The following is a 25991-nucleotide window of genomic DNA, read 5'->3' on the forward strand; positions in this document are numbered from 1 at the left end:
GGCTCTCTCACCATCTGCCACAGACTCAATCTATAAGCTATATCCTTTAGGAATCGGCCAGCTAGGTCAGCAGTGGTGTTGCCAAATCATTCTTGATGACTTTGAAATTCACCAGAGTACATGTGCGATGTGACAAAATGTTCAAACAGCAACTTAATCGAATGGGTGAGTAGGGAGAAAGGGAGAAGTGTGGGACGCTGGATATTGCATGGATGCCATTGCCACAGCCCAACAGCAATGATCAAACTGGAAGCCATGCACAGCAGGGATATTTGCTAGCTCAAATCAAAGTACAATACTGCAAATGTTAGAAATCAGAAACAAATACATAAAATGTTTGAAATAGCATATAGATAATCCAATGAGGAAACCGCTATACTAGACCGTGTATTCGGAAATGAGCCTGGCCAGGTGCTTGAAGTTTTAGTGGGGGATCATTTTGGGAAAGTGATTATAATTCTCCAAGTTTTAAGATAATTATTGATAAGGATAAGACTGGTCCTCGGGTGCAAGTGCTAAATTAGGGGAAGGCTAATTACTATGTGAGTAGGCAGGAACTGGAGAAATTAGATCGGGGGCAACCATTTAAGGGTAAATCCACATCTGATATATGGGAATGTTTTAAAGGCCAGCTGATCAGAGTTCAGAGTCAGCATGTTCCTGTGAGGATGAAAGATAAGGATGGCAATATTTGGAAATTCTGGATAACAAGAGCTGTTGAAAGTTTAATCAAAAAGAAAAAGGAAGCATATGTAAGGTTTAGGAAACTGAAGTTAGGCAAGGCCCTTGAGGGATATAAAGGAAGCAGGAAATAAGATAATCAAGGAATTAGGGGACTACAGGGGGTTATGAAATGTCCTTGACAAGTAGGAATATCAAGAATCTCAGGATATTTTATATGTACTTTAGGAACAAGAGGGTAACTTTTGGAAGGGTAGGTCCACTCAAGGACAAAGGAGAGAATTTACGAGTGAAGCCAGAGGAAGTGCGTAAGGTCCGTAATAAGTATTTCACATCAGTATTCACCAAGCAGAAGGACATGAATGAAAGATTAGACAGGGTCATGTTGACATTCTGGGGCATGTTGGTATTAGGGAGGTGGTGTTGGGTGTCTTGAAAAAACATTAAGGTAGGTAAGTCCCCAGGTCCTGATGGGATCTATCCCAGTCTACTGAGGGAGGTAAATTTCAGAGTAGCATGATCCCATTTTTACTTCCTCTGCTAGCACTCCTGATCACAAGTGATGGCAATACTATACCACTGGTTTTGTAGCTGAGCACTGTTCTCAGTCTTTCAGAGGAGTTCTTCAGTGCCTCCATTAACCACAACAGTTCCTTCCACATTCACACCAAATGCACCATAGCTATCAGAAACACTGCTCTCCCCCATGACAGGTGATTGAAATTTGGAGCTGGCCCACCTAGACAACAAATACAACAGCACTAACCGAGAGGCACTCCAATTGCTAACTCCTTCAAACCTCAGACGGAAAGCTACAATGTGGGATCCAGGGCTGCCCTCCAGGAACTCAATTTTTCAATTGAGCTTGTGCCTAAATCCTGCCTCCAGTGGGAGCTGGAAATCCAGCCCAAAAGTGCTTATGGAGCTAATACTGTTAAGTTCGGACCTCACGCACACAGGAACTCTCTCTCTAAAAAGCCACGTTCAACGATGGAGCACAACTTAAATACTGAAGAATCAGCTCAAATCATGAGCTCAAATTATGGTGAACACTCAATCTACTGCTTCAGAGACATCAATGCTCCTAAATAAACAACTAAAATTTGATACAAAACATCTGGCAGAATTTCATGGATCCCTTTGAAAATCCAATAGCACACTACTAATAAAACAGCATAACCAATTTAAATTTGAACTCCCACAGATGTTTCTGTCAGTTAACAGAAATGAGTAGCACTCAGAGACAAGGAACCTCACATTTATTCCATCAGACAAATAGCTTTCTTTTATGCTTTCAGATCAGTAATCCAGAAGGCAGGACATGTTGAGATGTGAAAATAAATCTTAAGGCCTGGGGATTTATGTTCTTGCATATGAAGATGAATGATGAAAGCTGCTGCATTACATAAAACCTATTTAGTTTCCTATTCTCCAAGTCTGACCAATATGAATCTAGCCCCATGCTTAATGGCTTTTGAAGGGGCCTAGCAAGCTATTCAGCGGGAAACAATTATTAATGAAAGCCTACACCACTTTCTCTGGGTATTTAAAACAAAATTAAACTTTGCAGAAATGCTCACGTCCCAACAACAAATTAAAAAAGATAATTCCTTGTGATCCAAATATATTCTAATGAGCAATGTTATGTGGAATACATCACCTTGGTGAAATAATAAACACATTCATTAAACGTAGAATTGGCATTACATGCCTACATTATTTCTACAGCTGATTAATATTATTCAGGCCCACAAAACTTTGATTATTTTCAACATGCCACTGTTGTAATCCTCGGAAATGAAAACCAGGTGATTCCTGAAACCAGCAGCCAATTGGCAACATCAGTTTTGTAACTGGGCGACAAGTTGAAAACCTACTTCAAAGTCTTATACAGAAACAAATAAGACAGCTTGCTCACAAATCTGAAAGAAAATAAGTCTGAATCAATCCTCAAAAAGTTTAGCAAAACCGATAACCAAGTTTCTTCAAATGTCATTTCTTTACAGAATATTTAAATAATAGAAAGCTGACATTCTTCAATAACTTGATTTGATTTGTTTTGTTTAATGTCCCAAATATCTGGTTACAAAATACAGTGACAAGTGTTGCACAGTGTTGCCACTCTCCAGTGCCATCTTAAAACACAGAAAAATAAACCAAGGCAGAAAAATGAGGAAATAAAAGAAACATGATGTTAAAGGAATCATTTAAACCTGCACATTTTTTTTGACAAATGGAGTTTGCAACTAGTCTTTGAGCTCTTGGTGATTCAATCAACAAAGCAAGGAACTCAAATTTGCAACTATCAGAAAATTATTCAAAACATCTATTCTTCAAAACATCTATTCTCCACATGCTTTCAAAATTAAATTCACATTAAAGTAAATTTCAGATTTTTTGCTCGAATGTCCAGTTTATGGGTCTGGTACCACAGCTACCATACTACCAAAATTACGAAACTTGGAACAGACAACTTGTTTTGTCTGACATCAATCCTTGATATCATGTGCAACTAAACCTATGCCAAACATGTCGCAAAGATTCAGGAATTCATCACTTTAACTTATACATTTTGTCTTACTGTAAATGACAGCTTTTGATTTCTTATATTCTGCGATGAATTAAATGAGTAAGAGGGGTACATCTCAGGCAATATGCTCCCAGATCCCCTATGTTTGAATGTTAATCCATCCAGAGACAGTGTAGTGATTGGGACCAGATTGACCTTGTTAACTAGGAAGTTCTGGATTGGGGTTTTTGACTTGAGCCAATTGGGGAAGTTTCAGCTGACCAATATAACCAGGAGATTAGAATCTCCCCCATTGAGGACTGACTCTGAGTTGGCTGACCACAGCCAGTGGTACGGTGCACAAGTAAATAAAGGGTCACTTGGTGACAGGATACCAGCCTCGGTGCAGTTATTTCAGAAATACAATCAACTCATGAGGAAGAAGGTTGAGATTATCCATTTCTTTCTTTCATGACTGAAAAATAAAACAAAAATAAACAACCAGGAGATTAGAATCTCCACAGTTGTTGACTGACTCCCAAGCTGGATGGGTCACAGCCAGTAATACTGCGGATTCTTTTTCACTTTTTGAGAACTGATTTCCAGGCTGGCTGGGTCACAGCCAGTGTTACTGCTGGATTTTAGTTCTCAGTGGGAAACTGCTTGTTCTTTTAAACGAGCTGGTTACAGCCTATGAATTGTTATTTTTAGAACCAAAGCAAAAATGACTTAGTAGCAAGGCTTGCTCCGAACATCACAGTTTTAAGTATTTGCACTTTACTGTTTCATGTGTTTTCACCTTTTTTTGTGGCTGGACTTAGCCTCCATGAGTCAGCTGTGCCTTTGAGAGTGAACTGTGTTTCCGTGAGTGGGCTAGGCCTCTGTGGATGGACCAGGCCCTCCGTGGGTTGGCCGTATTCTTGAATGTAGGTCTGGCCTCCAGGAGCCACCTGTGTTTCTGCAAGCGGATCAGGCCTCAGAGATGGGCTGAGTATCTGTATATATGCTGTGAGGTGTGTGCTTGCTGCCTTCAGGCATGAACTCGGGCCTGGGCCTTTATGTTTGGATTGTTTCGTATGTACTGTGTTTTGCATGTCCCTGGGTCTAGCAGGCCTTACCGAGAGCTGGAAGGTGAGTAGGTTATTCCAAAAGCCAGATAGTGCTTAGTTTCCCCCTAGAATCAGAAGGCTCGTAGGTCATCCCGAAAACTGTTGTCTCGAGAAGGTATAGGTACAGGCTGTCCTAGAGGTGACCGAAGGTGAGTACAGGCGGGCTAGGAGCTGGAAAGTGCATAGGGGCAGGCCGAGAACTGAAAGGTACGTAGGGGCAGGGCTGTCCTAGAGGTGGTTAGAATGTGAGTAAGGGTAGGCCAATTGCTGGTTTTCCAGGGGTGTCAGTGTTGCATGTATTGCTTTCTTATTGTTCGTTTGTATCAATTTATCTCATGTGTACTTTTGCCTAAAGTTTTTTCTTATGACGAGTTACGGCGGGATTTGGGGTTCGGTAACCTTCTGTATTTCCCTGTAAATGGCTGTTTGCTTTGTTGACTGTCACCTTGATTTGTTTTGCAGTTTTGTACAGTTTAATACAAAGAGTATAACCAGGAGATTAGAATCTCCACAGTTGTGGGCTGACTCCGAGCTGGTTGACCACAGCCAACGTACTGTGCACTGGTAAATAAAGGGTCAGCCTTGGAAATGGTCAGGAAGCCAAGAAGCAACCTTCAGGAAAACGTAAAAGCATATGTCGTCATCTAAGGAGTTGGCCAACTACGATCCAAAGTGAGAATTAGTGCGTTGTATTGGGGAGGAATGCCCGATAGCGTATACTTTCCGAACTTTGGCTGATGCTGAACGCAACTAGGGCCAAGATAGAGAAGGAAGATTTGGCGGTCATCTTTGGTGTAAGGAAGTTCTAAAAATATTTTTATGGCTGGGAATTTGTCATAGTAACAGATCACAAATCCCTGCTGGGCTACTGAAGAAAGACAAGGTGGTGCCGCCCATAGCTTCCGGTAGAATTCAGTGTTGGGCCCTTCTTCTCAGTGTGTACAAGTACAAGTCAGAGCACTGTCCAGGAAGCCAAGTGGCTAATGTGGTTGACCTGAGCCACCTCCCATTGGCAGGTTCTCCACCTGTGGTGCCTCCCCCGGAAGAGTCCATTTTGGTTTTAAATTTTCTGCACGCCTTTACAGTCACCACAGACAATATCCAAATACTGACACAAAAAGGTCCTGTAGTACAGAAACTGAAACAGCTGGTGCTAACGGGTGAAACTGAAGGGCCATCGCAACCAGGACCGAAACCTTTCTGGGCCCAGTGAGACCAGATCATTGTAGAGGACGGCATATCACTGTGGGGAGCAAGGGTGATTATCCTGAGTAACGGTCGCTGTCAGATACTGGCTGAACTCCACCAGGGTCATCCAGGGGTTTCCAAGATGAAGATGCTAGAAGAAGCTATGTCTTGTGGCCGGGGTTGGATGCCGACATAGCTGCATTGGTGGGTCAGTGCCCGGAGTGCCAACAAGGACAGAAATTGCCACCATTGGCGCCCCCACATTCGTGGGAATGGCTGGGAAAACCCTGGACTCGGTTGCACGTCGACTATGTCAGTCTTTTCAGGGGCTCAATGTTCCTGGTCATTATGGATGCCCATTCACAGCAGTTGGATTTGCATAAAGTTAGGTCAGCAAACTCGGGGACAATTGAGAAGCTGTGAGCATCACTCACAATTCACGGACTCCCAGAAGTATCGGTCACGGACAACCGGATGTCATTTGGCATTCGGCACATAAGAACAACTCCATACCATCCATCGTCCAACAGTCTAGCTGAAAGAGCAGTCCAAACATTGAAGGCAGATTTAAAGAAGTAGTCTATAGGGTCAATTGAGACCAAACTGTCCCGGTTTCTGTTCGATTATAGAACCACCCCACATGCAACAGCAGGCACAGCTCCAGCAGATTTGCTGATGGGGAGAAGACTCTGCACCAGGTTAAATCTGATATTCCCAGACACGGTGCAGGGGGTGGGAGCATGAAATGGCAGTTGGAACATCAATGCTAGCCAAACACCTCCTCTAAGCGAGAGAGGGAATTTAATACAGGGGAAGAAGTTTAGTGTCGGAACCACGGAAATGTCCCTGTGTGGGTACAAGGTGAGATTGATGCAAGGTCAGACCCAGTGAGTTACAAATTTCAGGTAGGTCCAGAACAAACACATGGATCACATGAAAGCCGTTACCTTGCAAACGGGGGTGGGAACAAAACAGAGCCGACCCCTCAGAACAGCCCAAAGGCCTGGCAGAAACTGCAGGTGCTCTCCCTCCATCAAGTGTCGATGAAACCTGAGTCCGAAATGGATACAGCCTCGATACCCTTGCCAACAGAAGAACAGGAGGAGACTCTTCCGAGATGTTCAAGACGCAAGAAGTGGTCCACATTCCGGTACATGTCACCTGTGTCCGAGTCCGTGTCAGAGGAACGGGACCTGGGGTGAACGTGCTGCAAAAGAAGCAAAAGCGCAAGACGAGGCCTACATCCCCGGACTTGTGAGGGGAAGGGATGTCATGATTGGGACCAGGTTGACCTTGTTATCTGAAAAATTCTTGATTGGGGTTATTAACCTGGGCCAATCAGGAAAGCCTTGGCTGACCAATATAACCAGGACATTAGTATCTCCCCCGCTGAGGACTGACTCCAAGCTGGCTACTGTGCACGCGTAAATAAAGGTTGGCTTGGAGATAGGACCTGGCTTCTGTGCAGTTATTTCAGACAGACAGCTAGATACTCCAGCTGACTAGCATAATGTTTCCTCTAAATTTGCTTTGTTGCGCAGGCCTGTTGATTTCCATGCATAGTAGTTTTATTTTTTTTTGTGCAGCAACATATGCATCAAGCATGTTAAGGAAAACAACTTGTGAATTGCCTTCACAGTACCATCCAACTTGCTGCACAATTATGTATATGTACAATTTAATGGAAAATTTGTTCAGAAGTTACCTCATACATGGATCTGTATCAGGAATACCAGTCCAAATATGTGCATATTAAGAGCGTTAAAGGAGATGTGTTATTATTATAAGGTGTAAATTTAAAGGGTTAACAATCAACTGAAATTTGCAATATTCATGCGCTGGTATTTGAAATGTAATAAATCTCAATATATTTTATTCACTAAGTTGCACAATCCAACTGAATGCTATTTCCTCCACAATCCAAAGACAAAGAATACAAAAACTCTCATGTGAATTCCATGAAGATCATGCTGTAACTTCAGTTCAATCCCGAGAGACACCATAAAACTGGGCACTTTGCATATACGAGCACAATCTAATTTCCTGTATAGAACACACTCGTAGGAGCAATGCTGACTGAGATATAAAATAAAATTCCAGTGAAGCCCAGAACCATGAGTCATCTTTGTCAACTTTATAACCATCCCACGACTGTACTCTGGGTTACTGTTTAAAAATTCAGTGTTAAGATTGCAAGTTTCACAATTTCTTTTAAGTTACACAACTGTTAAATCTTATCTTTCCATTAACATCTCACACATAAAAGACTGTAGGTGTACAAACCTTTCTTCTTCTCATATATGATAGCGAATGCAATGGCCCAGGGGTATCATCGCTGGATTGTTAATCCAAAGACCCGGATAACATTCTGGGGACCCAGGCTCGAATCCCACCACGGCAGATGGTGGAATTTGAATTCAATATAAATATCTAGAATTAAGAATCTAATGATGACCATGAGTCCATTGTTGATTGTCGGAAAAACCCACCTGGTTCACGAATGTCCTTTAGGGAAGGAAACTGCCACCCTTACCTGGTCTGTCCTACGTGTGACTCCAGACCCACAGCAACGTGGTTGACTCTGAACTGCCCTCTGGGAAACTCAGGATTGACAGTAAATGCTGCCTAGCCAGCGATGTCCTCATCCCATTAATGAATAAAGAAAAAAAAATTGACAATGACTAATCTATTCACTGTAACTTGAGTGTGACAGGAAAGTTTAGACCTAGATATTTCTGTGATTACTCTCTACAACAAAAAAGTTATACAGTATAATCTTTTAATACATTTCTTACAACATTTTACTTACTTTCAGTGGGACTGAATTGGTGCGGTAAAGCTGAAACCAATGCAAATAATCCAAAGAAGGTAACAAAAACTGAATGAGCCATTTTCCTGCAATTAAGAAACAAAATGAATAAAAACATGCATCAATTAAAAATTTGTGGATACTCATCAAACACACATCAACTTCCTACAGCTCCCAGGAGGCGACATTCAATCCATCAATATGGGTAAAGACACCAAAACTCAAGTGAAAAAATTCGAATTGAATGTACAAAATCCCATCTTCAAGTCAAGAACCTACATTATTGTTTTTGTAACCCTCATCCGATGATTCGTGCATGAGTTTCCATTCAGCTTTCTCATTTTTATTGGTGGAATTCACTCAAAGCTGTTAAAAGCAATGTAATGAGACATCCACTTGAAAAACAGCTCACTCAAGAGATAGACCCATTCACAAAACATGACACTCCACTACAATAACATCGAGTGTTTTGGTCCAATTGCAAGTCTTTAAATGGCTCCAAAATAAAGCTGAATCTTTATGATGCAATTACAATCTTAGGAACATTTGGAAAATTTATGACAGCTTCTCACTAAAGTGGGAAACTAACTACTGCATTCCCAATCTATTTAACAAAAGTTAATTTCTATTTTATAAAAATCATTTTCTGTTATTTAAAATCATGTTATTCACAGTGGGTGGACTGGCACTCTGATTCAAACCACTTTTTCCGCTAACACTAACATCTGATACTTGCCTTTTTGCAAACTGTACATGTGCAGAAAGAAAGTGGCAATATCAACAAAACATGAGGTTGAAGTGTGAAACCAAGTCTCGACAATCCTTAAAATGTTGATGTCAGAGAAACAAGATAAATTTATACAATTATTAAAATACAACAATTGTGCATTGAACATCAGGATATATATTTACATTTGAGGTCACTTGAGTAATTTTCCCAGATTTTGCTAACTCAATTGTGTCCCTGTCCAGTTATGCCTGATATTTACCAATATACAGAGATATGTGTATAATGTTGGTACAAGTTCAGCAATGACAGGAATGGACAAGACAGGACTAAGTCATGAAATTGGCTCGGCAAGCTTGAATTTCACCAGATTTGTTGCATGTTGTACTCTTGCCCACCCATTCCCCTAGTACTGTAAACCCTCCAGTTACAAGCCTCAGTACAATAAGCTATAAAGAGGAGGGGAGTGGGTAGAAAAGGTATTATGCTGTAATGTATCTGCAGGGGGTATGTTCTAACTTGTTGATCATCACAATTGAACACAAGATAGGATGCATGTATAATCCCATATACTCTATGGACCAAATAGAACAGTGGTCCTCTGGGTCAGATGTGTTGGGACATCTTGGAATAGGGTCCATCCCAGCTGCTGCGGCCATGCTTAAAATGCATTTGCACACCTGGATAGATACCAGCAGTCCAAGGCTGCCCTGCACAGTTGGTGATATTTGCCCTGGACATGGCAGAAATCTGCTGGATGGGGTGGTGCAGAGCAGGTCTGTCCATTTCCTACAGGCTAGAGAACACAATAAGCATTCTTGGAAACTCTTACACGTAGAAAGCAACTACTTAACTTGCATTGCTAAACGAAAGCTAACATAATGCAGTACATTCTGACGGGAATAGGAATACGCATTCTGAACTTACAACCTTCATCTTACTGTGGACCTATTATGTAATTTCTACTTGACAGGCAAGTACAAACATCCCCATACCCATGATTCAGGGATGCTTTGATTGTGAACAAGAAAAGATCAAAGATGCTGAAGGGTGGCATGCAGACAATGAAGTACTCGACCTAAACTAATGAAAACAATGTTCAAGTACAACACCCAACTGATGACATAGAATCCAGAGGAAATAACTGCCATATTCCACCAAATGGCATGACAATGCAATGAAGCAGATGCCAAATCAGACCAAAATCACAATCACAACTACCAAAATAACAAAATTACTAGATAACGTGATCTAAGACATAACTTGAACATAGCAACTAACTGACAAACATAATCATAATACACAGCAATTCAAACCAAGGAAGAGGGTACAAGTAAACTGCCAGTATGTTTTAGAGAATTATAAATTAATTGATCTGCTTAATAATATCTTCAAGATCAAAGGAGTTAGTTTTTGATGTATTGGAAAGAGTTTTATACTTCAAGGATAAATATTTTAATACAAAGAAGAGGGTTGTTGTGATATTCCTTTAAGGGATATTTCGTAAATGGCTGTCCATCACTATCACCACTAGGCAAGATGCGATGTACAATCTCATGTATTCTATAGGCAGAACTAAGCAGCAATCCTACAGGCCAGACATGTCTACTAGTTCCCAGCATACATAGGTAGTATCGTTTTCAAATACATAACCCAAATTATTGTTTTACCAATTCTTGCAAGTAACTTTGCAAAAAAACAGAAAAATACAAAACTTTATTGAACATATGAGAAGTAAATTGTTCAGAAACAACTCAAATGTGGAATTTTGTAGGAATTCAATTGAAGAAACTTTTCAAAACATGCACAATTTATGCTTTGATCATCAGCTGTGCTCAAAGCAGAACCTCTGCCCTAATGTATGTTGCTTCTTATTGAAAAGGCCACATTGCTGGTAATTTTTAATCATCAGTGCCTAGGTGGAAATCTGGTAGCTGGGAGGCCATGATCTGGAAAACCAAATCTAAATCAACCAAGGTTCCCACCTTGAATGCTATCCTGTCACCAAAAAGGATTTGAATAATTAGAAATGGGCAGGATCTGACACTTTCTGGACTTTCATGAAACGAGGGCAAGTGAACAAACCAGCGGAAGAGTTATCAACACCTGAGAATTTATAAGCCAGATTTACCTGGATTGATATTCTCATGCAGACTAGCACTCCGCTCCTCCTCTATGAAACAAGACTCTGCATTTCTGACAACAAACGCCAATCAGTACTTCTTCAGAAAGCAGAGCTGTACGGGTCCCTCATATTGTGGATCAGACAAGGGAAGGCAAACCACATCCTCTTTTTCATAGCAATCAGTCGTCCAAAATAACACACAGGCAGTTCAGTAGCTCCTGTGAAAGAGTAAGTAAATTAGTAAATTAAGATTAGGGTGCTGGAAGGGTAGCATGACAGGTGAGTAGGGGTTAGGGCATCAAGATGGTGATGGATAGGGTGCAAGATGACAAGGGGTTGGTGATGGTGGGTTTCAAGGGGCAGGGGCAGGAGTCAGATCCAGCAGTTGGGAAGGGGTTTCTGTACTGGAATATGGGAAGTGGGTTTTGGCATTAATGAAGGAAGAGGGTCTCAGGGGAGTGGTGTCGGGTCTCAAACTGCAGGGAGCTGGTGTTCCCAGATGTTGAGGGAGTGCTGAGTTAGGATCTGGGGGAAGGGTAGTTGAAGGCGCATGGACTAAATGGTAGGGTCAGTTGAACAGTTACTTGGGAGTTAGACTAAGTGTTTAATAGTCTAACTTTTGCTGAGTAACTACTGAACAGCAAAACCTTTCAAATTCTCAATTTAAATTGTTACTTTTAAAGGAGTTATATGCACATGGGAATTACCCGGCAGAATCTTCAATTTCCCAGGCAATTCCTTTGGAGTCTGCTGCATTGGGGATTCTGCCTGAGTCCCCAGGCACAACTCCCATCTATTCTTCAGAAGCTATTATCTGGCCACTAAAAAATTTCCAGGCTCATATTTTGACAAATTACAGACCTCAGGAGAGGAACAAGGGGAGGGAAAGGAATTTGTGTGACTTCCTACAACACAACACATTGATTTTTTTCTATATTTGAATTGTTAAGCATTCCAAAGTAAGCAAGTGATTATAAAACAAAGAACTGCAGATGCTGAGGATCTGAAACAAAAACAGAAATTGCTGGAGACACTCAGCAGCTCCAGCAGCATCTGTGGAGAGAAAGCAGACTTAACATTTTGAGTTCTAAAGTTCTCATAGTTCTGAAACTTTAAATTACAAATATTAAATTGTGACAAATCATTTCATGAAGCCAATTGCATTTATTTTTAAATTACAGTGAACAGTAATTGCCTAAGAATACAAAGCACAGATGGGTCTTTCAGTTCTTTTAAACAAACATTATCATTTGGCAAGACTCGTATAGGCACACAGCCATATCCGGTGGGAAAACAAATGGTTTGCCAAAATAATTTATGAAACACTCTTACATTAATTCAATTTTCCCAACAAAATGAAAAATTAATGTAAAATAAACATTGATGTTAGAATGGCAAAATATTATTCTGGAAAGATGTTGATTAATTAGCCCTCACATAATATGCTGAGCAAGTGCCACAATTGAAAGAAAATGCACCTCAGACTAAAACAATGTACATGCATTCATTCAAAAAACATTTATAGTACTTTTTCCTTAACCATTTGAAGAATCTGGATTATACTGCCATGATCAAGAGCCCTTGGTAGGAAGCATTCTGTTTATGTTAAAAGGGTCTCACTCTGTCATCTGAAGTAATTGACACTCAACTAACGGAATCAAATTACAATACCAGCTATATTTTACAGAAAGTTAGCAAGTCAGTAACTCTGTGTAAACAAATAGAATCCTGAGGAGGAGGAACACAAATATGTTTCTTTAAAGGAGCACATGTAGAGGTGTCAGCCTTATAACAGAAGTTAAATCATTTAGGAAAAGTTTTCAAAGACCCCAGCAGATCTAGTGTAGTTATGCTCTGGACTGGAGATGTACCATCGCACATGAACTATTAGTGCTGCAAGACTGCCACTCAAAGTACTCTCACTTCAGATCAAAATGATTATCATTTGGTGCTACACTTCACCTGAAAACACAGTTTAATCTAAAACCTTCATTTCTGAGGCCACAGAGGACATGAGAGGACTCAATTCCCTTCTGACCAGGCCAGCTCATCAGAAGATGATCCCACCCTTCCTCAACAGCAAGCAAGAAATTCAACTCAGATCGATAATTGCCAGATGAGACATTCCTTCTCTGGGAAGAATAGTTCTCAAAACAAATTTGTGCTTGAAACACATAGGAGGCATGTCAATTGAATCAGGCAATGCAGAGATTCTGAAGTGCAACATCCTTTCCTGGAAATGTACTCTACTAAGGCACAACGCCCAGCCTGTCCTGCAGGAAGGAAGGTATGTGTCAAATAGGATCATACCAAAGTCTCATATAAATGCAACAATCCAACTCTCTGATGCCTATGAAACAGGAACTTTGAAACCTCCCCAGTTTACTTAAACAAACAGGCGACCACTAAATTATCCTGACCTCCAACATACGCTCAACCACAGCACAGACTTCAATCTGTACTGACTGCTCAATGCACTGACAATGATTTCTTTGTCTGAATCAAAGCAGAAAGAAAGCTGTGCACAAAACCGTGGAAATAGGAAAATTCTAACAAATACATCTCCCTACTTAACAAGATTCAAGTTATATTTACAACATTATATAGCACCTTTAACAAATCCAAGGATCTCTGATCTACTGAAGTTAAAAGGATTATAATGGACCACGGAACTTTGCTCAAATGCATTGAGAAGTTTATTATTAAAACAGTACAATGCAATTCACTGCCTATTCTTCAGTTTATATCCAGTCAAGACAGATAAAAATTTATCCTCTTTCTTACAACTTGTATAACAAAAGTTTGGACACTCACTCAAGTGCAATCCACAGCAAGATGATAAATTGAATTTTAGCAAAAATTTGAAATATGCAGACAACTGTAATTACAGCAATTAAAATAGCTAGAAAATGTTACAACTGCAGTGTTTTAATTAATTTTGTACTGCTTAGTAAAAGCTGTAAAACAAAACAAGAACAAATCAAATCAGTATCAACAGTTCAGCAGTAACAAGGCAAAGATCATAAAAAAAGATTGAAATTATATTTATTCACCCCATTCTTTCCACTGAGCTTTTCATTTAGTACAGAATCTAACAGAAGAATGTTAATATTGCAGATTGTGCAATATTTAGAATATATCCAAATACATCAAATAGATTTTTTAAAAAACCGTGATTGATACATTTACTAAATTGAAGCAATTTCCAGCAGCATTTCCTGGTAAGTCAAAAAATAGGAATTGGTTTCCTTTTTTACTCATGAACTCTACTACGTTTATTTATTTTTGATACATCAATGCTTTGTTATGATTATTCAGCTTTGTTTAAAACAGTTAAAAATATGCTTATGAATAATATTAAGACTAAATCTTCAATGCTAGTACACAAATAGATCATTAAACTCTTCAGGGAAGATAAATGCTGATTAGGTAGCACTGTGAAAACGACATGATAAACTGACAAAAACTCATGGTTACATACTCTACAGTTAGCAAAAGTTGAAGTAGATCTGATGGGAATGGGGAAAGAAAATAAATCGGGGAAAGAGCAATAAGACCAAATTGACATGGTGTGTGTGTGGCGGGGGTGGGGGGGTGGGGATAGCAAAAGCAGATAAAGCTGGGAAATAATTTGTGTTTTTTGTGAATTAACTAATATCATTTCAAACTATAATTGAATACAACATCTATATTGTTTATGTAATTATTGAGGTTTCTGTGGTAAAAGTGAAAAACATCCCACATTATTTTATGCTTATAATCTTGAAGCATTTATTGCAACCCATTTCCCCAAGCATTTTTTTCAACATAGTCCCATTCAATTAGAAAGTTTCAAATCTTTCATATTATTGCTGAATGCCAACAAAAATATCTGTTATCTGAAACTGTTCCCATTCAGCATGGAGTCTAATGAATAGCTGAAGAAGATCATAAAAAGTACCTGCTGAAGATGATCATTTGATTAATAATATTAATAAACCAGTTTGCAAAGCTCATCAAAAATCAAATGATTTTTTATCTGGTCTATCATTAGCGCTGCATAACTTTCAAAGTTATACTTGCTATGTATTTGGTGAAAAAAGATAAAATGTTATCAGATTTAATTTATGGTTTTAATGTAAGCTTTTGGCATTCCTAATATCAGCGTAGTCTAAGAAAAATAAAACAATTCAAAAACATTCTCAAAACAACATAATCAATGAAAACATCTTTCACTTGGGGCTATTCTTGTTGGTTAGGCCTGATTTGGGCAAGTTGAATCATGAACACACATATGCGATTGCACAAAATGCATGCATTTCTTTTTAAGCAGAGCTCATTCATGGTTAAACACCCCTGATCTTATCTGATAGTTCAGCACATTCTGGTCGGCTTCTGATGTAACAAGCAGTAACCCAACCCCGTAATTTAAGACGGTATGAACAAAATTAGCGAGCAGCTTCACCAGATGAACCTGGAGATACTGCTTCAACTATTTCTCTAGAGATTTTCATGAAAGATTAGAAGAAAGCTCTTGAAAATCGAGACATGAAGAAGAGAAATTTTTTTATTCCAAGGGTTGTAAATTATGGCACTCTTTATCTCAGAGAACAGTGGATTCTCAGCCACAGAATATTCAAGATGGAGGGCAAGAAGATTTTTTTTTAAATTCTAAGTGAATAAAGATGTACATAGATCATGCAGAAAAAGAGAGCTGGGGTAGGAAATTGACTAAAAGGTGAATCCTACTCCCACTCCTAGTTCTTATATTTTTATGTTCTTAAAATACAAGAATGCAGTATAGCATTCAAGTGACTACAGATGGGGAAATGAAAGTAATACTAGAAGTTTGACATGATGACAAAAACCATATCAGGGTTACCCTGCAAATAGAGAGACAGGCAAACATGGACAGAAAAGATAATCTAAAGCAGAATTTGGCACACAAAACAGACACTACCTGAATAGTTACAAATATAGGAGATGATAACAAATTAAATGTTTACTTTCAATAGAATGGGCTTCAAGGATTAGATTAGATATTAAAATATCAAGAAAGGATGTGATGAAGGTTCATGATATGTTATTATTCTTCTTTGGAAATGTGGGCTCTGAAGTGGATAGAACTATGTACAGCTTTAGTTTTGATTTGTATTTCTACATTGTATGCATTAAGAAAGAGTTTCATTGTTGAGTTCCAAGAGAAGTAGAAGGGTTGCCTGGAAAAATGTTCACATGTCTTTATGTGAGGCTTTTAAAAACACTTGAGGTGAATAGGTAATATGTAAAAACATGGATTGAAGAAAAAGAAAAAAAAGTTGTGCTGTTACCTCGCAGCAAGGCATCCTAAGGCAAAGAAACAGAGACAGAAACAATTGCTTTAGAAGGGCAGAGCTATCCAGAAAGTGAGGGAGTGTGCATCTTCTTTCAGAGAGAGGGCAACGGGCCTTTCAGAGAGCAGAAAACCTATAACAGCAGCAGTGCTCTTCAGCAGTCTTCAAATCAGTCAGGGGCAAAAGAAAAAAATGCCCTCAGTGGCTTAATGTCCATAAGAAAAAAATTCCAGAAAAAGAAGGTTGTGGAAGAGGAGAATATGGAGCACAGTAAAGGAAAAAAGTGAGGCTTGTTAGCTGTTTAAGGGTCTCATGAAGAGACATTAACTAAAGAAATAGCATTAAAAAGTGAATGCAAACATTTGCCAAAATGAAGTCAAGTACAGCCATGCCCATTGAACAAGGAAATTTCAAATGTTAACAGCAGACCCTTCACTGAGGTTTGAGCATTTGTAATGTTGTTAATAAGAGCGGAAGAGTTGAATTTTTATTTCCAATTCTTGTAATAAGACCATTTCAATTAGTTCTTGTATTATGTAAAATAGTTAATGTTTTTGTTTTTCTTTCTGAGTAAATGTACGTATGACTGGCCTTCATGGTAAATAATTTGCAATCAGGCTAAGTGTGCATTCTGGGATCTGACTTGTCCAGTATTGATATCAGCTGAGATCAAAACAGAGCATAATTGGAGTGATAACTGAATAATTTTCCAAATGTCGCGCCATTCAGTGCCTGGTGAAATTTTGAAAAAGTCTGACTGCATGGAATCAATTCTATAGAAATCTGTTTATTCTATGACTGTATCAGATAGTTAGCAATTCATCCCAGAACAGAGACGAGAGAATGTAGAATCCCACATAAGTGACAATCTGGAAAACTAAACTGACTAACACATTCAGATTACTCTCAGAAATGACTCTTATTCACATATAGCGTCTTTAACAAACCATCCTACGGTGCTTCACAGAACTGCAATAAGGCAGCAGCTAACCAAGTCAAGGAAGGATATGCTGGAGAAACACAGCAGGTCTGGCAGCATATGTGCAGTGAGAAACAGAGCTGACATTTCAAGTTCAATGTGACTCTTCAGAACAGAAGTTTTGAAGAAGAGACGCAATGGACTCAAAACATCTGCTTTTTTCCCCCCCCTCAGGATATATATATTGCCAGCCTTGATGAATTTCTCCAGCACTTTTAGTTTTTATTTCAGATCTCCAAGATCCACAGTACTTTGCATTTGCTGGATAGGTGGCTATTCTTCAATGGACGTGGGTATTGATTACAAGTCTGGTATTTATTGTGCATCCCCAATTGCACTTAAACTGAGTTTAAGAGGCTAATTTCAGAGTCTAGTTAGGGATGGATCCATGGTTTTCCGGGTCTGGTGTCACAGCTAAACTTGAACAGGTAAGGTCAACAGATATGTTTGAACATATCACTTCATGGTAACCAGCAGTAGGACAAGTTTTATATTTCTGATCTAATTAATTGAATTTAAATTCCACCAACCACCATGGTGAGATTTGAATCCATATTCCCAGATCATTAACCACTGGATTACTAGTCCAATGGCATTACTGCTATGCCAACATCTCCCCAAAGGTACAGTCAAAGCAACAGTATTAAGGTAGGCAGAAAACTATAAAATTTTTTTGGGTGGGAATCCCATGGTTTATGCACTAGAATTTGAAGGTATGGCTATAATTGTGGGATGAAAACATAGTGCAAATGCACTAGAATCCAGATTTATTTCAAAGACAATTATATATCACAATTGATAAAACGAAACATAAAATGACACTTGGATTTTCAGAAGGCCAAAAAAACCACAGCTTCCAATCACTTTCTTCTCTCCAGACTCTCAAGCCCATCAGTTTACAGGGGTTCAGTGCCCCTTTCAGTTCTAAGAAACTCTGTACCGAATCTAACTAACCAGACATTTTATGGAGATGGAATACACCTACCAAACCATAGTTCACACTAAAATTAATACAGTTTCCCATATTCAAAGTGGCACTTTGCTTCTAAACAAGCCTCAGTTCTGGCTTCTCTTTCATCTCCAACTCATGCTGAAAATGTCTTCCTTTCTCTTCCCTTCTGTTAGCACTGATACAACTTCCTTCCCTCTCTTAAATGGTGCAAACCACTTCTTCAACCTTGCTACGTGTCAAACTCAATTTTCTCCCCCTTGGATTCCAAGAGAGAGCTGTAATCAGCTCCTGACCTCTCAGAAGAGAAATGTTCCCACTTTCTTCACTCTGTCTCCTTCTATAGTCTTGTTTGCAGCTCCTCCCGTAAACATCCTCCCATCACTAATCTTCCATCCCACTAAAAGGGAATGCTTCCAGCAACTCATCTCCAACATTGTGGTGCTCTTAGTTTTCCAAACCTTTTCAACACCCAAACCAGGGCTTTCTGCTCTTGCTGTGACATAATAGCTGCAAACATGGGTAATAAAATTCCCAGCTTTGTAAGACCTACAGCATTCAGCACCACGTTACTTATGCCAGAAACATTACAGAAAGAAACTCTGAAGCACAGCCACTGATACATGAATGGTATCTTCAAAACAATTACAGTATATATTGAATTATGAATAAGGGGTAATGCTAAGATTGAAATTAGGAGGAACTTCTTCACTCAGAGGGTAGTGAATCTCTTCTGCACTCAAAAGGTTTAGGGGAACCCAATCACTGAGCATTTTCAAGAGAGAAACTGTCAGATTTCTTGATACTAAAAATATTGAGAGAGATGGGGAAAGTGGAGAAAAATAATGCACAGTTATCAGCCGTGATCTGCCTGATTGGCAAAATGTGTTTGACAGGCCAAGTATTTCCCATGTTTTAAACACAATATGACAATCAAACTGAAGCCATGAAATGTAGGAAAAGTTATGATTTCAAAATAAAATAAAAATTCTTTATCAATTAGAAACTAATTAACCAATTAAGCAGCCAACTGTAAAGGAATTTCCTGCTTACATGCTTATTTTCTATTGAACCCAAAGGTTCACATAGTTCAACAGTCCTCTGATGGCTCAATCAAATGGCCGCATAAGCTATATACAAGTTACATCATGAGTGCTTTGCCTGAAGGCAGGTCCTTGGCTCACCGCCTGTTCATGTTTCATCCTGAGCTTTTTTTGGCAGGCGTTTTTTTTCCAGTAATGGCTTGTCATTGCGTTCTACTCTCAGAGCAGAGAAGTAGGCAAGTCCCAAGCAGGAATGAGAATCAAACCCATGCTGTTGGTGTTATTCTGAACCATGTGCTAGCCTCCAGCTAACTGAGCTAACCAGCCCATGCGCAAGAAATAAATATCTAAATTTTGGGGGCCCATTAGCTAATGAATAGTACCTGCAGCACTGATTTTGTCTTTCTTTCCTCACTCCATGGGCATTGAAATTGATTCCACCATCCCCATCATGTGATAAGGTGATTTTTCATAGAATGGAATCAACACTGGATCCTTCAGCTCTCTACGGCTGTTACAAATTATGTCTGGTATAGGTAATTTTTTTGTATTCAATGACATTAATCGCTAGAAAATATCACACATTTACAAGAGTCACCGGTTGTCTTCAATCCAAATGGACAATAGTGAATGTAAGTATCAAACTGATGATGATCTGACCTGGATATTTATGCCCTTTGCATGTGCATTTCATTGATCTCTTGGAAATGAGTTATTGCTGGATATAGCAAGGCTTGGCTATAATCGTCAAGCTGATTTATTCCACAGGAAGGCATATGTACAGAGCCAAGAGCTGTGATCCAATCTTCTCAATTCAATAGGCAAATTGTCTATGCCATAACAAGATCAAAGATGTTTCCTATTCCATATCCGTATTTGACTTAACGTAAGTTGATTCCTCTGCATTCTGTCCCACAATCCAGAATATGAACCCAAACCCCAGCAGTCACCTGTCTTTTTGCTGTCTGCTCGCCAGTTTGGTAACTGTGTTCAAAATCCTCTCTGTATAAAAGTAGCTTCGTAGAGAGATATCTGTCTGAATACCCAGGCATGTTAACAAATAATTTTTCTGTTACATCTCCAGAGAAATAAGTTCCATTTAACTTGGTAACCAGTCGTCAACGTGCTTGTTTTATTTACAAGGGTGGAAATATATCCTCATCTTAAAAGTACGGTATTAATTCTTTTTCCGCATGCTTTCCTGCTGAAAAAACTGGCCAAAAAATCTAGAAACATGAGAATGGATTGCAGCTACACAAAGCGATTTTTTAAAAGAAGTGGAGCTCAATCTTTTATCTCTTTGCGTTGCAAAGTGTTTGTGTGTGTGTGTCTGGGGTGTGGTATTAATTAATTGTTCATTAACATGACACTTTAGTGATTGTGTGTAAAGGAAAAGCTGTTTTGTCTAAAGCTAAAATCGTATTGAAAATATACCTTGAATTGCTGTCTCCGGCCTCTCTTTGGTCTGTGTTTATTTTCCATCTGTGCCGCTCTAGTCATAATACTTTTCTCCTCTTTCCCATCCCCACCCTTTCCCCGCCTGCTTTTACTTCTCTTTGTCCATAATAATTAGTAACAGAGTTCAGATTACATGAGAAGCAGTAGCTGGTCCAAGATTCAAGCAGTATTTAGAAGCAACAATACCAGGACCAAAAAGGCAGGTAAAAAGCCCTCACTGCATCTGGGGCACAGTGGGAGGTAATGTCAATGACATTGTCTTATTCTGAGGATGGGTATAAACAGTATCTTGGCTGGCAGCCACATAAAAATGTATAGACAAGCTCAAACTTGGCTTTTGTAATCACAGTCAGTTAGTTGCTCCACTGCAATTGGTTGTTCTACTCCTATTTCAGGAGAGAGCTGCTGTTCAATAAATAAAGAAATCAGCACTATTCAGAAAATACCTAAAAAATCCACTGGTAGAAACATTTGAACAGCCATGTTTGTGAAAACTCTAACCTTTCTCAAGCTGCCTACCAACGCTGTTAACACATGTACCCAGGATTGATGGGTAATCCCTGCTATGGCAATGCGCTCCTCACGTCAGAACCCACAACACTGTGAACTCCTGAGCGAGGTCTTGTCTGAAGGTGGTCAGCACCGTAGTGAAAGAGGAAGCACTGAGTGCATTGAGTGCACTGTTGTTGACAATCAGACTGATGCAAAAATTTTTTTTAATTTCTAAAAGCCTGCCAACCAATCAGATGTTTCCTTTGGCAAGAGACTGATAAAAAGCCCAAAGATTTTGTTAGATAAAATTGCAGACTGATTTGGCTCACAATTTGAACAGTGCCACCTATTGAGCCAAGTGAGAAGATTTTGAATAGCACATTTCTAAAACATCTTTGGTTTGCTAATACTTTAGGAGGGTAACCATGGCAACTCTATCAAATAATAACATTGCTTTTAATTAATATACTTTATTATGATTTTGGAGAATATGTATTGTGTGACCATAACGGAGACTACCTTCGTGTTTAATCATTTTAAATTTAGTGCCAAGACGTCAGTGTTTGAAAGCTAAATATTATTATAATGTGAATGCTAAACATTATATGCTAATTACTAATGATGGAAAATATCTTGACAGAATAGCCAAGTGTTTTGCAGCAACAATTTTGCTTGTCATTTCTTAAAGAATATTTCAATAACTGATTTGCCTACATTTTCTTTCATATATTCTGGAACAAAATTCAACTATTTCACTTGGAATAAGCATCAAGGGTAGCAGAAGTATAGAATATATTGTAGGTAGAGGATTAAGAGATAATAGAGATAAAGATAACCAAGAATAGCCAAATTCTGATAGAAGTGTTTGCCAGATTAGGCCCACACCAGATGAGCAGAGAAGTAACGAGAGGAAAACTTACTTTATCTCATCCTTACCCATCTAACCTTTGTAGATCCATCAGTAATGGTGGGACTGACCAACACTGTCCTTGTGGAGATTAAGTTCTGAATTTATACTCAGATTATGTTTCATGGTGTTTTGTGATACTGCCACTGTCCGAAATGAGATGTATTCTGAACAGATGTACCAGCTTAAAATCAGGCATCTATTAATCACCATAAACCATCAGCAGCAAAATTACATTCAAAGACAATGTCTTACCTCAAGGCCAAAATTAACCCTCATTCATTCATCATCAAGCCAGGGTTCACTCCTGATGCAATGCTCTCCGACACACCTCCTTGTGGGGGTATCAGCAGTCATATCTGAAAATGAAGAATGAACCTAGTGAAGCCTCAACACATGACTATATGTCCTAAATAGCAGAAGCAGCATCCAATAGACAAAGCAGAATAATCCCACAATCAATAGATCAAGTCAAGCTCAAAAATTTCCCATATCCAGCCATGAACGATGATAGACAATAAAAAAAACTAACAAAAAGAGAAGACTCTTCAAACATCCTCATCCACAATAAGGGGGGAGTTCAGCGCAACAGTGCAAAAGCCAAGGCTAAAGCAGATGCAACCATTTTCAGGAGAATTCTGAATGAATCATCCATACGTTGGGCAGCACAACGGTTCAGTGGTTAGCACTGCTGCCTCACAGCAACAGGGACCCAGTTCAATTCCACCCTCAGGTGTTTGCATATGTTCCCCGTGTCTGCATGGGTTTCCTCTGGGTGCTCCAGTTTCCTCCCACAGTCCAAAGATGTATGTTTAGATGGACTGGCCATGCTAAATTGTCCATTGTGTCCAGGAATGTCCAGGCAAGGTGGATTAGCCATGGGAAATGCAGGGTTACAGGGATAGGTTAGGAGGTGGATCTGGGTGGGGTGTTCTTTGAAGTGTCAGGATGGGCCAAATGGCCTGCTTCCATACCAGGGATGCTATGATTCTATCTCAACCTCCTCCCAAGCAACACAAATGCTAGTATTCAGCAAATTTAATTCACTGCAATAGGACATCAATAAAGGCCCTGAGTAAAGCAAACGCTATGGGCTCAGCAAAGACCCCAGCTGTATTAAACAAGATTGGTGGTCCAAAGATTGTCACATTGAAACTTTTTCAGTACAGCTGCAAACCTGACAACTACCCAGAAATGTGGAAAACTGCTGAACTATGTCTCACCCACAAAAAGCAGAATTCAACCTCGCCAATTACCATCCCCTAACGCTATTCTCAATCAAAGCAACAGAAGATGTCATTGACAGCACTTCGAAGTATCAGTTACATGATAAACTGCTCACCAATGTTCAGCTTGGTTTCTATTGTGGCTCCAGATCTTATTAGTCTGAGTGCAAACATGGACAAAAGAGTTGAATTCAAGGGGTAAGGTGAGTGTGACTGCCCTCAGCATCAAGGCAGCATTTGAGTAACTGTGGAATCAGGAAGGCCTAGCAAAACTAATGCGAATGTAGCCAGGAAAATCTCTCCAATAGTTGGAGTTATACCTAGCACAAAGAAAAATGGCTGTGATTGCTAGCTGTCAATCATCTCACCCCTAGTAGTGCACAAAAAGAACAATGCAATTCCTTAAGGCAGTGTCCTAGGCAATGACCATTTACACCCCCTTCATCAATGACCTTCTCTCCATGATAGGATAGAAGGGGTGGATATTCACTGATGATCGCAATGTTCAGTACCATTCCTCAAACCCTGAAATAGTCCTTACCTCATGCAAGAAGGCCTCAATAATGTTCGTACTTGACTGATAACTGACAGACAACCTCATGTGCTGGGCAATGACCATTCTAGTAGAACAACTGCTCTCTCTCTTTGACATTCAATAGTATTACCATTCAACATCTTGAGGACAACCATTAGCCAGAAATTTATAAATACTGTGGGAACAAAAGGAAGTCAAAGGGTAGAAATGCTAGAAAAAGTGAGTAATCATCTTTTATCTCACCAAAGCCTGTCCACCACATAAAAAGCCCAGGCCAGGGGTGTTATGGAATGCTCTCCACTTGCCAGGATGATTTCAGGTCCAAGGACACAAAACAATTAATGACATTATGCAGGAAAAAGTAGCCCATTTATTGGCACCATACCACCACATTCACTCCCACCATCATTGACACAAAAGCAATAGTAATATTTTGTTTCTGGGAGGTGTGCAGCCATAACTAAAACAGAGCAAGCTTTTCCACTGAAGTTCGTTACAAGGAAATGAGGGAAGGTAAAAAGAAAATTATTTGCCAAAGTACCATATTTTTGCCACCACACGAATGGACAAGAATTTGCCTTCAATGTGTCCATCTTTCCATGTGGCTGTAAGAATTAGATTCTCAAATCAGCAACTAATTTACTCTATATCATCAGAAGTTCCCCAGTCGGGATTTCGCTGAACACCAGGGACTGTAATCGAGATGGCCCACAATATTAAACACAGTGTTTCATTTTATATATGAATACGATGGACATGTCACACTGCGAGCTTCCTTTAAAAAGCACAAAGGAAGCAATGCCTTTTTAAAATTATATATATATACCACGTCGTTTCTCATTGAGCCAAAGCAAAAGCAAACAGCGAGAATGTTGGATAAACAGAGTTAATGTTTTAAGTCTGGTATGCCTCTTCTTCAGAGCTGAACTGAAGCAAGTCAGACCAGACTGGAAACGGGATTGACTCAATGCATCCATCGTGAATGAAATCGAAATCGCGGGTTATTTCCAGCAGTAGAAAACGATCGTGCTTTCCTTACCATTTACATCCATGAGCGAAGGAAATCAGGCGACTTCTAAAACGAGTGTCCTAAGTTCTAATTTCCCATTCTTCAATACAAAAATCTCGAAACATGAAGAAACTCATCAAAGTTTCTGTGATTGAACACTAATAGCACAGCGCTTTATACATTGTAGGGCTCCGACAAGGAGGCAGAAACATTCCTGGCTGTAAATAAAACTGTTCCCAGCAGTTTATCAACGATCTGGAAATGACGAATTTGGCCAATGTCCTTGTGGACACACTGCGACTTGCAATGTGTGGATGAATAAACACGAAACTCAAGTGCTTCCCGATATATTCCTAAAAATATGAAGTGCAGCAATTTTCTCATGCTAGTTCCATTCCGTTCCCACCCCTCGGCATCAGTAAAACCTCACTTACCATCAGGAGAAAGGAGACAGGCAGCGCCCGCTCATCCAGCGGAACTTTCCTCCTTAACTCTCCCTCACACAGAGACACAGAGAGAGACTGAACTCCACTTTCGCAACTTTCTTCCCAACACGTCAGCGGGCACGGCCACGTGATCCGGAGAGGCAGGAGAGGCAAGGGAGCCGGGACAGACAGACCCAGACAGACAGTGCCCAGCTACTGGCCATCAGGCTGAGACAGGCAGTTGCCCGCCACCACCGATTAGACAGACCCACTCCCTGCAGGTCAGACAGTGAGGTAGTCCCCAACCACAAGCACAAGCACTCAGACAGACAGTCCCCAGCACCAGTAACGAAGTCAGACAGACAGTCAGTAACATTCAGACGGTCCCCAGCAGCAGGAACGCAGTCAGACAGAGGGTCCCCAGCAGCAGGAACGCAGTCAGACACACTTTCCCCAGCAGCAGGAACGCAGTCAGACAGACAGTCCCCAGCAGCAGGAACGCAGTCAG

At 39.9% G+C, this 25991-nt stretch overlaps 1 protein-coding gene across 4 annotated transcripts in view; it reads right to left on the minus strand.

The window, feature by feature from the left end:
• The window catches only part of LOC109920170 (interleukin-1 receptor type 1-like), a 54706-nt gene extending 29101 nt beyond the window's left edge, over nt 1-25605 (minus strand). For 2 of the 4 annotated variants that reach the window (XM_048598252.1, XM_048598249.1), the window contains exons 1-4: nt 25493-25605; nt 22544-22647; nt 11155-11366; nt 8297-8382 (exon numbers count right to left, since the gene is read on the minus strand). In XM_048598252.1, coding sequence (XP_048454209.1) covers nt 8297-8378 — 82 coding nt within the window. In that variant the 5' untranslated portion in view covers nt 8379-8382; nt 11155-11366; nt 22544-22647; nt 25493-25605. Of the gene's footprint in view, nt 1-8296; nt 8383-11154; nt 11367-22543; nt 22648-25088; nt 25384-25492 lie in introns of those variants that run through there. The other 2 variants (XM_048598250.1, XM_048598251.1) reach the window with 2 other exon arrangements.
• Nucleotides 25606-25991: the final 386 nt, after the last annotated feature.

Source organism: Rhincodon typus, chromosome 6 (genome assembly GCF_021869965.1).
Source record: "Rhincodon typus isolate 14 chromosome 6, sRhiTyp1.1, whole genome shotgun sequence".
Classification (NCBI taxonomy): domain Eukaryota; kingdom Metazoa; phylum Chordata; class Chondrichthyes; order Orectolobiformes; family Rhincodontidae; genus Rhincodon; species Rhincodon typus.